A 14,277-nucleotide genomic window follows, 5' to 3' on the forward strand; every position below is an offset into this window, starting at 1 on the left:
AGAAAGGCCTTCTCTGTCATGGCACTGAAACTTTGGAACACCCTCCCCAGGGAGATTCACCCATCTCCCTCTATTATTGTCTTCTGCCAGTGGGTGAAGACTTTTTTGGTTTGTGTGGCATACCACCAGTAAACTCTTATTGGCCTCTTCCCTGGTTTTTGTGCATTTATATGTTTATTGAATTTATAGATCCATTTTAAATGTTATTTCAATTTTTTGAAATGTTTTAAATTTTGTTGTTTGCCTTGGAGGACCCTATTTTGGATAGAAAGGCAGCATGTAGATGTTTTAAATAAAATTTTAAAAAGTCTTTTCTAGAGGCAGGATGGTTTTACAGTTTTAAAACATAGGGCGGTTGTTGATATTGTTTTAAATTTTTGCAGGTAAAATGTTCCAGTCTCCAGATATTACTCTCATTGTAGAATTCATATTTATGTTTTATAAGGAGAAACCTATTGACTGGCTTTTGGATCACATTCTTTGGGTAAAAGTTTGTAACCCTGAGAAAGATGCTGTAAGTTCACTTTGAAACTTAAGTGTTTTTGAAGTTTCTGGTACATTGCTCTATGTTACATGCTGTAAATGTGAAAAATCACACATAAGAGGAAGGAAAGGAAAGTTTTTCTCCCATTATGGTCTTATATAACCAAATGGAAGTGTTTGTTATATACTGGAATTGGTGAGAGGTTAGTGAATCTTTGGTCACTAGCCTGCTTAGAATCTGAATCTGAAAGAAAATGGCAGTATTCTGCCATCCATGTGTGGAAAGCACACATGTTCTCCCACATTGCTGCAGCTCTTTCCAACCCCCAGAAAGATAATTCCTGGAATTGCAGAATGCATGCAGAGAAACTACCATGAAGGTCGCCAGTCTGGGCTGAGGAGAGTCAAGGAGATAAAATAGTTCCTTCCTCTCAGTAAAGCTATGCTTGCAGAAGAGAAAGGAGAAGCAATATCCCTTCCTTGTTCTTTGTCACTCCGGCCCGCTCAACCCACAGGGCTGTTCCTCTGTACGGGTCCCACAAACTTGGAAATGACCTTTCTGGGGTTCAGAAAGAGGTACAGCAGTTGAGAGAAACATGGGAAAGCTAACCTTCTGTGCACAGAGTGGTTTGATATTGCTCAATGGCTTCTTTTTAGAAAACATGAAATTTAAAACAATATTGGATTGCAAAAGCAGTGGATAGCAAACATTTTCTCATTTCTTTAGAAGGCATATCTGGGCAGGGATGCAAGCAAGAGTTAATTGTTGAGCATGCACTCTAAAACATCTGAAAGATACACAGTTCCAGGATGATGGTGGTGAAGTGATATGGGCACTTGATTACATCGTACGAAGTTTCTATCTCTTGTACTACATGTGTCTGTGCCTTCAGCATATGGGATGACTAATTCTACCCCTCCTCCATTTTCTTTTAAGAAACATTGTGATCGGCAAAAATCAAACCTAAGAATACGCTTCAGGCCTTCTCTTTTCCAGCATGTTGGCCTGCATTCCTCCCTAGCAGGAAAAATTCAAAAGCTCACAGTGAGTATGTCTTTCCTTCCTCACAAGATCAGTTCTCAATAACTGGTCCATTGATCAAAGCTAGTGTAATCAAAATGTTGTGAACTGCATATTGCAATTGTCTATAAGCATGAGAGTGAAAATAGGACATTTTCCTTTGTTAAGCAACTCTGATAATATATACACTTCCCCAGTTGAAATGTCTCTGCATAAGTATTCCAGTGAGGTAGCAGTGGTAGTCTATTGCAGCAAAACAAAAAGAGAAGTCTAATGGCTCCTTTAAGACTAACAATATGAGCTTTTTTGTATTCTTCAGATACAATGGGAAGAAAGAAACCTCTTTACCTCATTTTACAAAAAATTGCAGAGGGGGAAAGGGGAAGAGGGAGAAGTTGCAGAGAGAAGCCTAGTATAATAAATTAGGTGAGATTCTCTCTGTGGGGATTTGAACCATTTGGGTAGTTTAATGGATTATGGGAGAGGTCAGAGGTTCTAGATAAGCAAAACTGCAATGAAGTAGGGTAAATAACAAACTAATAAAGTAAGAGGTAGTTTGAAGCATGATAAAATTGACTGACATCAGTAAATGGTTATGATATGATACAACTGTCCGGGGTCTGAGGCTCGGCCCCCAGTCTTAACAGAAGAAGAGGAGAGAGAGAAAGACGACCACTGCTCAGTTGCCTAGACAGACACTGAGACCCTGCCACGCCCAGCAAAGTAGGAAAGGACAGAAACACCCAAGCCTCAGAGAGTCAAATGGAGCAAGTGGAAGCCAGCCAGCCCCACCCTCTGGTGGGAGGCTAGGGGCCCAACCCAGGAGGAAGAGGGCACAGGTATAAGGGGGAAATGGTGAGTGGATTGAAAAGGGGGTAGGAAAGGGGACAAAATACAGGAAAGTACGCTATCACACAGCACATAGTCTCACAAATAAAAGCAATATTGTTGGCCTAACACAACTAGTATACCTTGCTTAGATTGTACCAGGTTCCTCAGAGCATGTACAGAGTTCCTTCCAGTACTAAGATAGTGGAGGAATCCTTAACCCCCTGGTCCACTGGTCTTGGGATCTCTAGATGTCCCAAAATTGGGACCAGAGAAAAGTCCACAGCTCCAAGATATTTACAGGCAGTGGAACTTGATCCAAGCCAGCCTCCTCAATGAGATTGATTAGCAGATCTAATCAGTCCCCAGCAAAGCTCCATCTCTGATGTCAGAGACTATTGCGACCAATTAGAGAATGATGACAGAATGGTCCCACCATATTAATGGCTCTGCACTTCCATGACAAAAAGGGAATCTGGCCTAAGCTGGTTGTCCTTTGTCAAAAAAGGATTAAGTTGGTTAGGTAGCCCCAACGTGGAATGGAGGATACAGTGTTATTCTCATGTAAGCTCCAGGGGCCCAAGAACCCAGATGCTCTAAGTGGTGCTCCTGAGCCACATTGAATTTCTGGATTCTGTCACAGATACATTTACCCAAGAGAAGGGCACAGCTGGCTCATGGTGGCATATATGGAATTGGACCTATATGACCCCAAGCTGAGGTAATTTTTAGAAAAATTGAGTTAAAGGAGTTTCTTTCTTCCCATTGTATCTGAAGAAGTGAGCTCTGTCTGCATAAGTAAACACTGTACTGGTTTGTTTTGTGCTGCTTTTTTAAGCTTACAGTTTGTGGTTTTCCAGAGTATTTTACTTTAATTCCCTTGCCTTCAACCATTATAGGTGTTTTCTTTAAGCAGAAAAGTTTGCATTTTTTCATTTAGTGGGGTAGTCTATTCATGTTAATACTAGATTTTACGTTTTGAACTACCTTATAGGAGAAAATTGCAGTTTCCTTGTTAAAGATTACCTTGAGCATTTAGGTTGCTTCTGTCAAGGAATAGCTCAGGAGTGAAGGGGAGAGGTCAGTATGAGAGCACATTCTTCGCAAACAGAAGGTATTGTGTTTGGTTCCTGGCATCTCCAGTAAAAAAGATCTTGAGCAGAAGGGATGGTACAAATATCTTCTGCTGAGATCTTGAATAGTTACTACCTGTAGAGCAGGTCTAGATAGACTGAGGGTGTACACCACCTATACATCTGTGAAGAGTTCCAGCAGTGAAATCCAAGTGTGAATTCTTACAGGAAAGCAGTGTAACTGAATTGAGTACAATTTGGTTACACTGCTTTTAATAGCCAAATGGACCCGATCTGTGGTTCCTTAAACTCATGGATCAGGGCCACTTGGAACAAAACAGATGTTTCTGCAACCTTGGCCCCCCAGGATTGCAGAAACATTTCAAAGATTTTGGAAGTAGATTGGGTGCTTTAAAGTACATTAGGGGGTTTAAATAAAAATGCACTCACTTCTTCCTCTGTCGTTGTTGGCAACAGAGGCATGCCAACGATGGTAAGTAGGGAGGAAGGAGAGGCTTCTTGGAATCTTTCCCCTCCCTATTTTTCTCACCTTCTTCGTGCAGACATTTTTTACAGAAATAAAAGGTAAGTTGTTTAATGGGTTTGAAGGAGAGAATGATGTAGGGAAAGGTGAGCATATGGAGGCTGCCAGAAAGTGGGGAAGGGGATTCAGGGAAAAGTGAAGTACCCCCTGTAAGTCCTTGCAGGTTCCCTCCCCCCCATGCAAGTGGGCCCATCTCAACCAGCACCACGCAACTTGGCCATGGGGAGCAGTTGCTGGGGTGGAGGGGGAAGGGGGAAGATGGGGGAGCAGACAAAGGAGGTGGGAAGGAGAGAAGGAAGCGGGAAGAGGGGAGAGGCTATGGGGGCAGGGAAGGGAAAGAGGACGTGGTTGGGAGAGGAACATGAGATGTCTCCTGTAAGTCCTTGCAGATCCCCCCCTTGTTATTTCCTAATAAGCACAAAGATAGCTTTATCTTATTTTGAAAAATGCTATTTCTCTCAAACATCAAATGTTTTGCCATAGAATATGCAGCAAATTGATGATATAAAAGTTGTACTTCTCTCCTAAATCTAAAGAACCTTCTAATCCATCCATACAGAAATAATAAAGTCGATGGCCAACTTCACTGCAGGTCTTGTCTTCTGTTCAATTAGGATAAAGACTTCTTGAAACCATTACTGCATAAAATTCATGTGAATCCACCTGCAGAGGTGTCAACGACTTTAAAGGTCTATCAGGGGCATGCACTTGAAAAGGCCTACATGGGTGAAGATTTCTTCTGGGCTGTTACACCCATTGCTGGGGACTACATCCTGTTTAAATTTGACAAACCTGTCAATATAGAAAGGTAAGTCTTGTGCTTGCTTTGCAGTTTGAAATCAAGCTTCTTTTGAGTTCTGTGTTATAATAAAGTTGGAGCAAAAGTAAACAGCTGGTAAGAGAGCTCTTTAAGTATAGTGAGTGAGCTCGGAGTCTCTGCTTCTGCTTGCACATAATGATCCTCCATTGTAGAGTGTGTTCTTCCATTATTGCTTTTCTGTTCATACAATTTAACTAACACCTGCTCTGGAAAGATAAGCGATATGTGAAAGAGTGTTATTGCTGACAATACCAGAAATTTGATGGTGCTTGAATTTTGGGGTGAGACAGTGATACAATCCTAAGGCCAGCCTCGAAAATAATTCTGAGGGTAGTATGTCAAAGGCTTCTCAGCTTGAGCGTTTCCCATTCCTAAACAGCTTTCTAGGGTAAATGCTAGCTATGTAATACATGTTTGAGCTAGCTTGTGTGCAGGAGACAGCAATGTAATCTCTAATTAAAAAGAATAGAGCTGTAATCCACTCCTTTGCAAGTTCCCGATGTTTTGCTATCTCCTTTCAGTCCCCTTCTGCCCTTGCTCGAATGAGAGCAGACAAAGCGGTGTTCTGCCTCTGGTTAGGGAGTCTGCATTCTACAGAGACTGCACTGGCTGCTGCTAATGTGTAGAAACAGCTATTGGTCTTCTTAAAATTATTTTGGTATGCCTAAGAAGAATCTTCTGGCTCTTTCTTTACTGGTGTGACTTAAAAAGCAAGAGTGCGTTTTTGAAAGAGTCTCAGTTGCATAATCCTCACCCGCTCCATCCTTTTGAAAACGTTAATTTATCCATTTATTCCCCCCTGCCATCTAGCCTTTTCCTGGATTCTCATGTGCACCTGTCTCTTTGGCTGTGTATTGAATTTAATTACCTTTGCTTAAACTCATTCCCCTGCTTAACCCTATCCACCATCACCCTTTGTGTGTGCCTATCACCTTTTATCCTCAAGCTCTAGTTTGTATACTCCCCTCAACATTTAGCTAGTCTCCTGTTCCTGTTCCTTTTCCATTTCTATCACCTAACCCTAACTTTCCTTCCCACCACTGCTTTGCTGCTTCTGCCCCACATTTGTGTATGGACATGTACATGGAAACAAGGAAACAGTTTGTATGTACAAGAGGTAAGAGAGGACTTTCTGCCACAGTACTTTGAACCTATACAGATGACCATTCTGCTGCCCCATCTGCACCGTCAGAACTAGAGAAAGCGCCTACTACTTGGGATGTGGATCACATGTGGATCAATCAATATCTGACAACTTAGAGACTTCAACCAATAGAGGCTCTGTCTGGACAGTTTCTTCTAGGTGGAAGTTTCTGTTCTCCATGTTGCTGAAGATTGATTTGAATTAAGCATTCCAATGTTTAATTATTAGTTCAGGGCAAGGGGCAGAATTTCTGGCAATTTCCTCACCAGATTAGTATGGATAGAAATGAAGAGATTCCTGTGGAGCATTCTTAAGGCTAGCTATGGCTATTAAGCAGCTAGAATAGAAAAGAGCTAGAATTTGTTTCCTATGGGACAGACACACATAAGTGTGAAGATCAACCAACTTTGCAGTCTGCCAGTATGGAATGTTACCTGTTTAGAAATGGAAGCTCTGCAACATCAAGCTGGCCCAAACTCTCTGGCAAATATAGATCAGATCACCACAATTGCATCCTACAGTTAATAAGTGTCATTTTTATTGGCTGCATTCTGATGTCATGTCAAACCGAGGTTTGTCTGGCACATGCATGGACACAAGTGGTGGTGGTGATCACATGCTTCCCTTTCTTCTCCCCTTACATGTAGTGCATGATTGAATGCTACCTGGTTTGGGATGTCTTCAGTCAAATGTCATTTAGGTGTGATATCCTAATTCAGGCACATCGGAGAATTGGAGCCCCCCTCCAACAGGAATTAAACCAGCATGTGGGATAATGAACTCCAGTTTCTCTTAATGGTGGTTGCATTTGGGCATCACAGCAAAGAGGAGCTTGGTTGAAGGCTTCCTAACCCAGAATGCTTTCAGTTGTGGTGGAGGAAAAGGGAGAAGAGCCAAAGGAGTACACGAACACAAAACAACCTGTTTGTTTGTGCCCATCATTGACACAAACCTTTGATTGTCATACTGTCTGAATACAGCCCAGCAGGGATAATATAGCACACTATAATATTCAGGATACTAAACATTTAAAAAATCCTCTTCTGCATCAGCTAGCTCTGCTTAAGCATTTCTGATCTACTATAACAGTGAGAAACAGAGCACAAATTAGATGTTTTCTCTCTCAGCAAAAGACGGAAATTATTTCAAATCAAGGGAGATCGATTTTCTATTCAATTTGAGCAATTAGATTAAAAACCACAGGTTTTGCGTCTCAGCTAGCCAGCAATTTAAACATGACCATTAAAACTCAATTTTTATAGTTTTCCCTCTCTAGGAAATCAGTTTTGATTTGTTTCGCATTGACAATATAATTAGTGCTCTTTAAATGTTGAAAAAAATGAGCCTACTTTATAGAGGCTTCTCTCTTGAAAAGCAGGTATCCAAGTTGCTGCTTTCAACAAAAAAAATGGTTGGTTTTATAGTATTTTACAAAATTGCATTCACAGTTTTAATTTGTATAGCAATCAGTTTTGAGGCAAACATATATTTATGACCGGAAAAACAAATGATGGGCTATGACCAGGCCACAAAACCTATTTATATGTAAATATGCATATTATTTTGTAGGGAGTTTGTCACATTGTCCCAACAGCTTATTCTCTGCATTCAGAATCCTGAAATTGTTGTTAATACCAATAGGGAGGTGGCTGAAAGGGAGAGGTGTTAACTTCTTCCGGATTTCTTCTTCCTTCCCTAAGAATAAGAACCTACTGTATATGTCAACTCAGTTAACAAACATGACTTACCACTTCCTGCTTGTATATTATCTCCCAGGCAATAGAGAAATGTTTAAATAAATAAATAAAATACTGAATCGGCTGATGCAATTTATGCAAAAAGGATAAGCAGTATGGTTCTTTTATGATCTTATGCTTATTTTTTACTTAGATATATTTATTGTTTAGGCACTTCTTACCCTATTTTTCTCCCTGATAATGAGAACCAAAATTGTTTACTGGGGAAAAAGCAGTTTTCTTAAATAAACAAACAAAAAGAATAAACTGAAATTAAAAGCACAATAAGAATAATTTTAGAAATTAAAAAAGTTTACATCCTGGACTGATCCTAGATCCACATGGCTGGCTCACTTATGGGCACTTTTGGAATTTTGAGAACAAGCAATGTATGCCGCCACAAAATGTTTTAAAATTGAAACAATTGCAGTTCTATATATTGTCGAAGGCTTTCACGGCCGGAGAACGATGGTTGTTGTGGATTTTCCGGGCTGTCTAGCCGTGGTCTTGGCATTGTAGTTCCTGACGTTTCGCCAGCAGCTGTGGCTGGCATCTTCAGAGGTGCCAGCCACACCTCTGAAGATGCCAGCCACAGCTTCTGGCGAAACATCAGGAACTACAATGCCAAGACCACGGCTATACAGCCCGGAAAATCCACAACAACCAATTGTAGTTCTGTCCTCCTGGTGTGGAATTGCAAAGAATTATACATCCAGCAAGAGTCAAAGTTTGGGCTAGTTTTTCCTTTCTGTTTCTTGGTTATACTGCTATTTTTAAAATGTTCTCTCCAACTTTTTCTATTACACAGGGGGGAAAAATAGAACAAAAGAACCCTTTACAGAAGGGAGAGATTTATTTAACACATTCATATCCCTCCTTACCTCATCAGACCCAAGATAACTCAGGTAAATCTTGGTCTATGGAGCATTAAAGAGAAGTGGGGGAGGAACTAGTAACAATCCTCCGCAAATCTTCTGAGTTTTATAGCAAAAAACTCAAAATTTTGAGAGTCTTCCCTCTTTCTATGGAGAAGAAGCTGGAGGAGTGGTTGGGGGTGTGATGGGAACAATTCCAAGATAGTCCTTACAAGAGGGGGGAGGGCTATGGCTGGTTCTCCTCCCTTTAATTTCAGACAATACCAGGCTTGTGTGTATGTGATTTGAATTGCACTCATAGTGCTGGAAAAAACAGTGAGAGGGAAAGTTTAAATCCCGGCTGCAATCCTAATCACCCTCCTTACCACTGACAGAAATTAAAGAGACAGGAGACCTAATCTCTAGTAACAGCAATTGGAACAGATCAATATTTTTGGCGAGGGGGAGAAAACAAACTAGAACAGATTGTGGGGTTACAAAATCAGAAACTGAATAGTTAAGGGATCACTTGCAATTCTCCTGAAAGCTGAGATGAAGAAGTCCAGTCCTGTTGGACTGCATGGGGCTTACTCCTGATACTTTAGATCTAATTTTTGTGTGTGAATGGAGAAATGTGAGATTTCAGTGGGGATGGCTGGATATCATGTGTGGAAGCACAGTTCCAGTTCTAGGTGATTGCAGAAAAGTAATCATTTAGTAATACAACACCTTGTTGGGGTCGTCTCCTGGTTTCTGTTGTCTAGCAGTGGGCACAGTTGATTTGCCAGCTGAGGATCCAGGAGCAGTAAGGGGACTGGTAGCACCCCCATGCTATGAATCTTCCCTATAAGGTAAAGAGTGCTCCCATCATTTCTCCTCGCTAGGCCATCAAAGGAGTCTGCACCATCATACAGTCTGTTCTATCTGGATTAAGTTTGTCCAGCTTCATACAGATCACCACAGATCCTTTTGCTTTCTTCAGGGAAGCAACTGCCTCACCTGGATGTGATGCCAAGGCAAAACGGTGCAGCGTGTTATCAGTGTACTGGGGGCACTTCATTCTGCATCCCCTGACAACCTCTCCCGGTGGTTTCCATGTAGCTGTTGAGAGCATGGGGAGCAAAATTGAATCCCAAAGGTCACCACAGAACAGTTCCTAAAGACAGGGAACAATACTCCTCCAGCTCAGTCTTCTGAAACCTGCTCTTGAGAAAGCTATAGTCCCATCAGAAAAGTATGCTTCTAAACCAGAGGCAACCCGAAAGGATATTGTGTTCAATGGCATTAAATGCTGCAGAGAGATCAAGAAATGAAAATCTTGTATGGTGGTCACTCACCTTACCTGTCTCTTGTGGCAGGCTGCAGCACTGCAACCAGTGTTGCTTCCTAAATGTCTTATCTTAGTGATCAGCTGCCAAATTATGTCTACCATCTTCCATGTAACATAGTCACGTGTGCAAGTGTGCTATGGGATATGAGTAGTACTTTTGCAAAAGGTCAGACTGAAACCTTTTAATAGATACTGGTTACCCCTTTCTTGATATAGTAGTTTTATGGTTGTATCTTTGGGTGAAGTAATATTGAAATAGGATTGCCACCATCTCTCTTAAAGCAATTCTGTTTCATTAGGAGCAATCTCGGAAGAACATCTCACGGAATCGTATCCTATATAATTCCAGCACATATTAACAAACTTATGCAAACACAGTAAAAGATGCCAGCTCAGTTTTCACACTGAATGCTTGCTTTATGCATGTTTCCTCCCATACATATATTTTAAAAATGTCGTATATAATAAGACCATCAGAAATGTATAGCCCTGCTTTTTGAAAGTATAATGGATTAGGGGTATTTTTGCCCTTAATATAAAAGAGTTAGAATAACTTTTATTTGAAGACTTCATTTACAAAAATCAGGCTACTGGATGAATTTTGACCTTTTCCAACAAGACTATTAGAAGAACAAGCCTTTCTACTATGAAAGCTTATAGATTCCAGATAAAATCTCTATTGTTATATGGTCCTGTGGTACAGGATACAAATATGCAAGTATATAATAGCAGATTCTTGTGGTACGTTAGAGATTAACAAATTTATTGTGGCATAAGCAAAAGTGAGCCAGAGCTTATGTCATCATCAGGCTTCAGGGTAGGGTTCAAGCTCTGACAAATGTTGCAATGTATTTGTTAGTCTTTAAGATATCACAAGATGCTTTGTCATTTGGGTTATGGAGACTAATGCAGCTATTGCCGCCTATGGCTGAGGGCAGGGATTGAGCCGGGGGCATGGTAACAAACTGAGACCCGCACGTTGACTGGAGAAAAAATAGGCCACAACTTTATTAACAACAGCAACAAGGAGTATTGGCACCGCATATGGATCACATCCCCAAGAGCATTGGCTGACCCACCTGCCAGCCGATGGACCCCCCCCCCCCAGACCCAGGCTGAGGGGGGGAACCAAAGAGTGGCATTAAGGGGGAGATCACATGGGTGTACACCCCTTAGTGATTCCCCTGCCACCTGGGAGTGAGAATGCCCCGGCAGCCCCCAAGCTGGGCATGCACCTCCATACTCACTACCAAGATTCCTTATGGGAATCCCCTCAAAGGGGCGCCTATGCGCGCAGGCCCAGACTCCCCTAAAATGGGATCTGATCCAATGCCAACCGCCTACAAGCTATGACAAAAGGAACAGTCAAACATGATACAGGGAGAGGAGGGTGGGTGATCGCAAGCCAGAGCTGAAGTGGGGGGTGGTGCAGCCAGCAGCGGAATAAATACCTGGCTGCTGGACCTGAGTGCAGACTGTGGAGCTGAGGTCTGCAGCTAAGCCCCACCCATGCACCGTCCCTTCCCAGGGCGCCTGTGATAGGTCGGCCTGGGATTTGAATTTGATTGGCTGAGGGCCCACCCGGAGCACACCGGGCAAGCCCTCAAAATGGCGGCCGCCATGCCCCGATCCTCCCTGCCCGTCGGCGGCAACCAGGCCTCCCAGTAAATCTGGTGGCCTCCATTTACTCTGGATGTAATGTCCTTAGGAATATTTCCCCCCCTCAAATGCTCTTAAGTTTGGAGTTCATGTCTGATTTATTATAGGTTTGGCTCTTGCAGCAGATTTCTGGTGGTGATAATTTTTGCCCATTCCCCCTCCCAATTTTTGCCCCTCCTGTTACTGTTGAGGATTCTCTCTCTCACCCCCCCCCCCACCCCCAGTGCAGCATTTTAGGGAGCATGGAGAGGAATGAGGGAGATGAGGAGAGTCCTGTTTTGCTGGCAGATTTACCATGAAATCCCAGCCAATTTTTGTGTATACTGGTATCTGTGATCCTAGCTGTTGTGTGTGGATAAACATTAGTTCAGCTACCCTTCTCAAATCTGAAAGCAAGCCCACGCTATAGAAGCTGTTAAAGATATTCTCTCATAAGCAGAGATACCACCTAGTGGCATAATATAATTGCTTCTCCTTGTTACTTACCATGGGTATGCATAATATATTAAAAACATTGCTGTATGCATGTTCAGTTTTTCACTTTCTGGCACAAAAGCATCCCAAATGTCAAGTAACATAAATATATTCATAGAAATGGAGCACCATAAACACATGGTTCTGTGTTGTTATTTTGATTTGATTTAACAAACGATATTCATGGATATCTGTGTTTGGATTTTGCTTTGGACTCTAGTAGGGTTACCTGCAATTAGTATCTATTTTGAAAATACTAATTTAGCCCATTAAGAGAATTCTTCAACTGGATGAAAATAACCTGAGAAAAGTTGCTCATGGGATTCGTTAGTCACCCCCCCCCCCACACACACAACTAATATCCAATGGTTTCCATTAACTCTTTAACTAAAACTAATCTCCAGTATTAACATATTTTCTCTCTGTTCTTAGCCTTTTAAGGGACCTGTGTATTATATGTAACATGTTAGAGATAATTGATTAACCACTGCCTTTTATCTTTACAACTGGAGCCTGTTGTTGCCACTTCTTCCCAGAAGGACAGAGGTCATGCCAGCTGTACCCAGCATCACATTATTGAAATCTGCCTGGCATTTTATACTGGGTGTGGACAGCAGGCCTTAAGATCGTGTCCTGAAATGTCCCCCCCCCCCCGCTCCATTCCTGCAGCTTGACACGGAAGTCTGGAGAATTCAGAAGCTTCTGAGTTGTTTTGTGTTGTGTTGGTCTTAATGAGAAAGGTATTATACGGCTTTTGTTATGGATCAATGCAGCTATCCATACCTTAACAGTAATGTAGCACATTTCTTTAAGCAACACTGTAGACATGTTCAATTCAAGATGAGTTCACAGTATTTATTGTAGTTACCACTAGATAACCTTAATGTGAGAACCTGCAATCACCAGTCATCGTTTTTGTACCTCTGGCAATTATTCAGCAATAGCCATGCTGTAAGTTGATGGTTGTTTAAATTGAATGCAAGTCCAGTGCCATCTTAAAGACTAGCAATATTAATTCCACCATAAGCTTCTGTGGGTCAGAGCTTACTTCTTCAGGTGTGTAGAATTGTAAATGCATTAGACCTGGTAGGAGGAGGAATGGTATAAAGATGTTCATGTTTAAAACAAGATCCAATTCAAGGGTAATTGGTTACCTCAGAGCAGCCATGAGATACTTCCAATTGCAGTTAGTAAAAATGTGAACTCTAGTGCAGGATGAAGTGAGATAAGCAGATGCTCTAGGAAGTTATAAAAATATAACAGGAATAATTAACATTTGCATGAGGTATGAAATGCTCTATATCTCCTCCCTATGTTGGACAAACAGGTAAGTTGTTACAAGAATGGACACAAATCTGACATTACACATCACAAAAGTCAGCACGTGATGATCTTCTACAGTATTCTGTTACTGGGTTGGATCTCATGGATTTGTTCTGCCAATGGTAGCATCTTTTGCCAGCACAAGGTGCTTTTCCTCAATGCAAGAGGCTCTTCCTCATATTTGAACATAGTGTCACTGTGTAGATTTTTAGATCAATAATCTAGAGCAATCAGAAGCTATCAGTGTAACTGAATTAATGCTCAATTCTGGAATCAGTTGAGGACATACATAAACCTAATTTGGCTATTTGAATCCATTATGATTACTTTGACAGCTGTATGCAAGAACATTTACCGTTTCAGTGGGCTGTGTCCAATGAAATGGATAAGGATTAATGGAAATGTCTCTAGTATCTTCTTCCTTATATCCTGTAGCCCTGTGGAAAGCTGCTGTTGAGGATGAGGGGACCCTCTGGAAGAGATTGGGGTGTAGGATGGGAGGGTTGGAGGGAATAGAAGTAGCTCCTTCCCCTTTTAGTCTGACCTCTTGGAAAATTGAAGGTGGGGATTTCTACTGATTTTCCCATTCCTGCTTCAACCTTCTGCCCCAGTGGCATATCCTATTCTGTTTTTAAACATCCCTCAGGAGCAGCTGTGGGGACAACGATGACAACAACAACAACATTTGATTTATATAATGCCCTTCAGGACAGCTTAATGCCCACTCAGAACGGTTTACAAAGTGTGTTATTATCCTCACAACGATCACCCTGTGAGGTGGGTAGGGCTGAGAGAGCTTAGGTCACCCAGCTGGCTTCAAGTAGAGGAGTGGGGAATCAAACCTGGTTCTCCAGGTTAAGAGTCCTGCCGCTCTTAACCACTACACCAAACTGACATGCTCCATGCATAGTTCACCCTGCCTGTTTGCATGTTTTACTGTTAAAATCTCAAATGCCTTTGAATATTTTCCAGATTATCTCCCCCCACA

General features: G+C 41.7%; 1 protein-coding gene across 2 annotated transcripts in view; it reads left to right on the forward strand.

Moving 5' to 3' along the window:
- The window catches only part of MGAT4A (alpha-1,3-mannosyl-glycoprotein 4-beta-N-acetylglucosaminyltransferase A), a 102,155-nt gene that overhangs the window by 78,701 nt on the left and 9,177 nt on the right, over positions 1-14,277 (forward strand). For both annotated transcript variants that reach the window (XM_054973487.1, XM_054973488.1), the window contains exons 10-12: positions 384-514; positions 1,421-1,528; positions 4,564-4,757. In XM_054973487.1, the coding sequence (XP_054829462.1) occupies positions 384-514; positions 1,421-1,528; positions 4,564-4,757 (433 nt within the window). The remainder of the gene's footprint in view (positions 1-383; positions 515-1,420; positions 1,529-4,563; positions 4,758-14,277) is intronic.

The sequence above is a fragment of the Eublepharis macularius genome, chromosome 3 (assembly GCF_028583425.1).
Source record: "Eublepharis macularius isolate TG4126 chromosome 3, MPM_Emac_v1.0, whole genome shotgun sequence".
Classification (NCBI taxonomy): domain Eukaryota; kingdom Metazoa; phylum Chordata; class Lepidosauria; order Squamata; family Eublepharidae; genus Eublepharis; species Eublepharis macularius.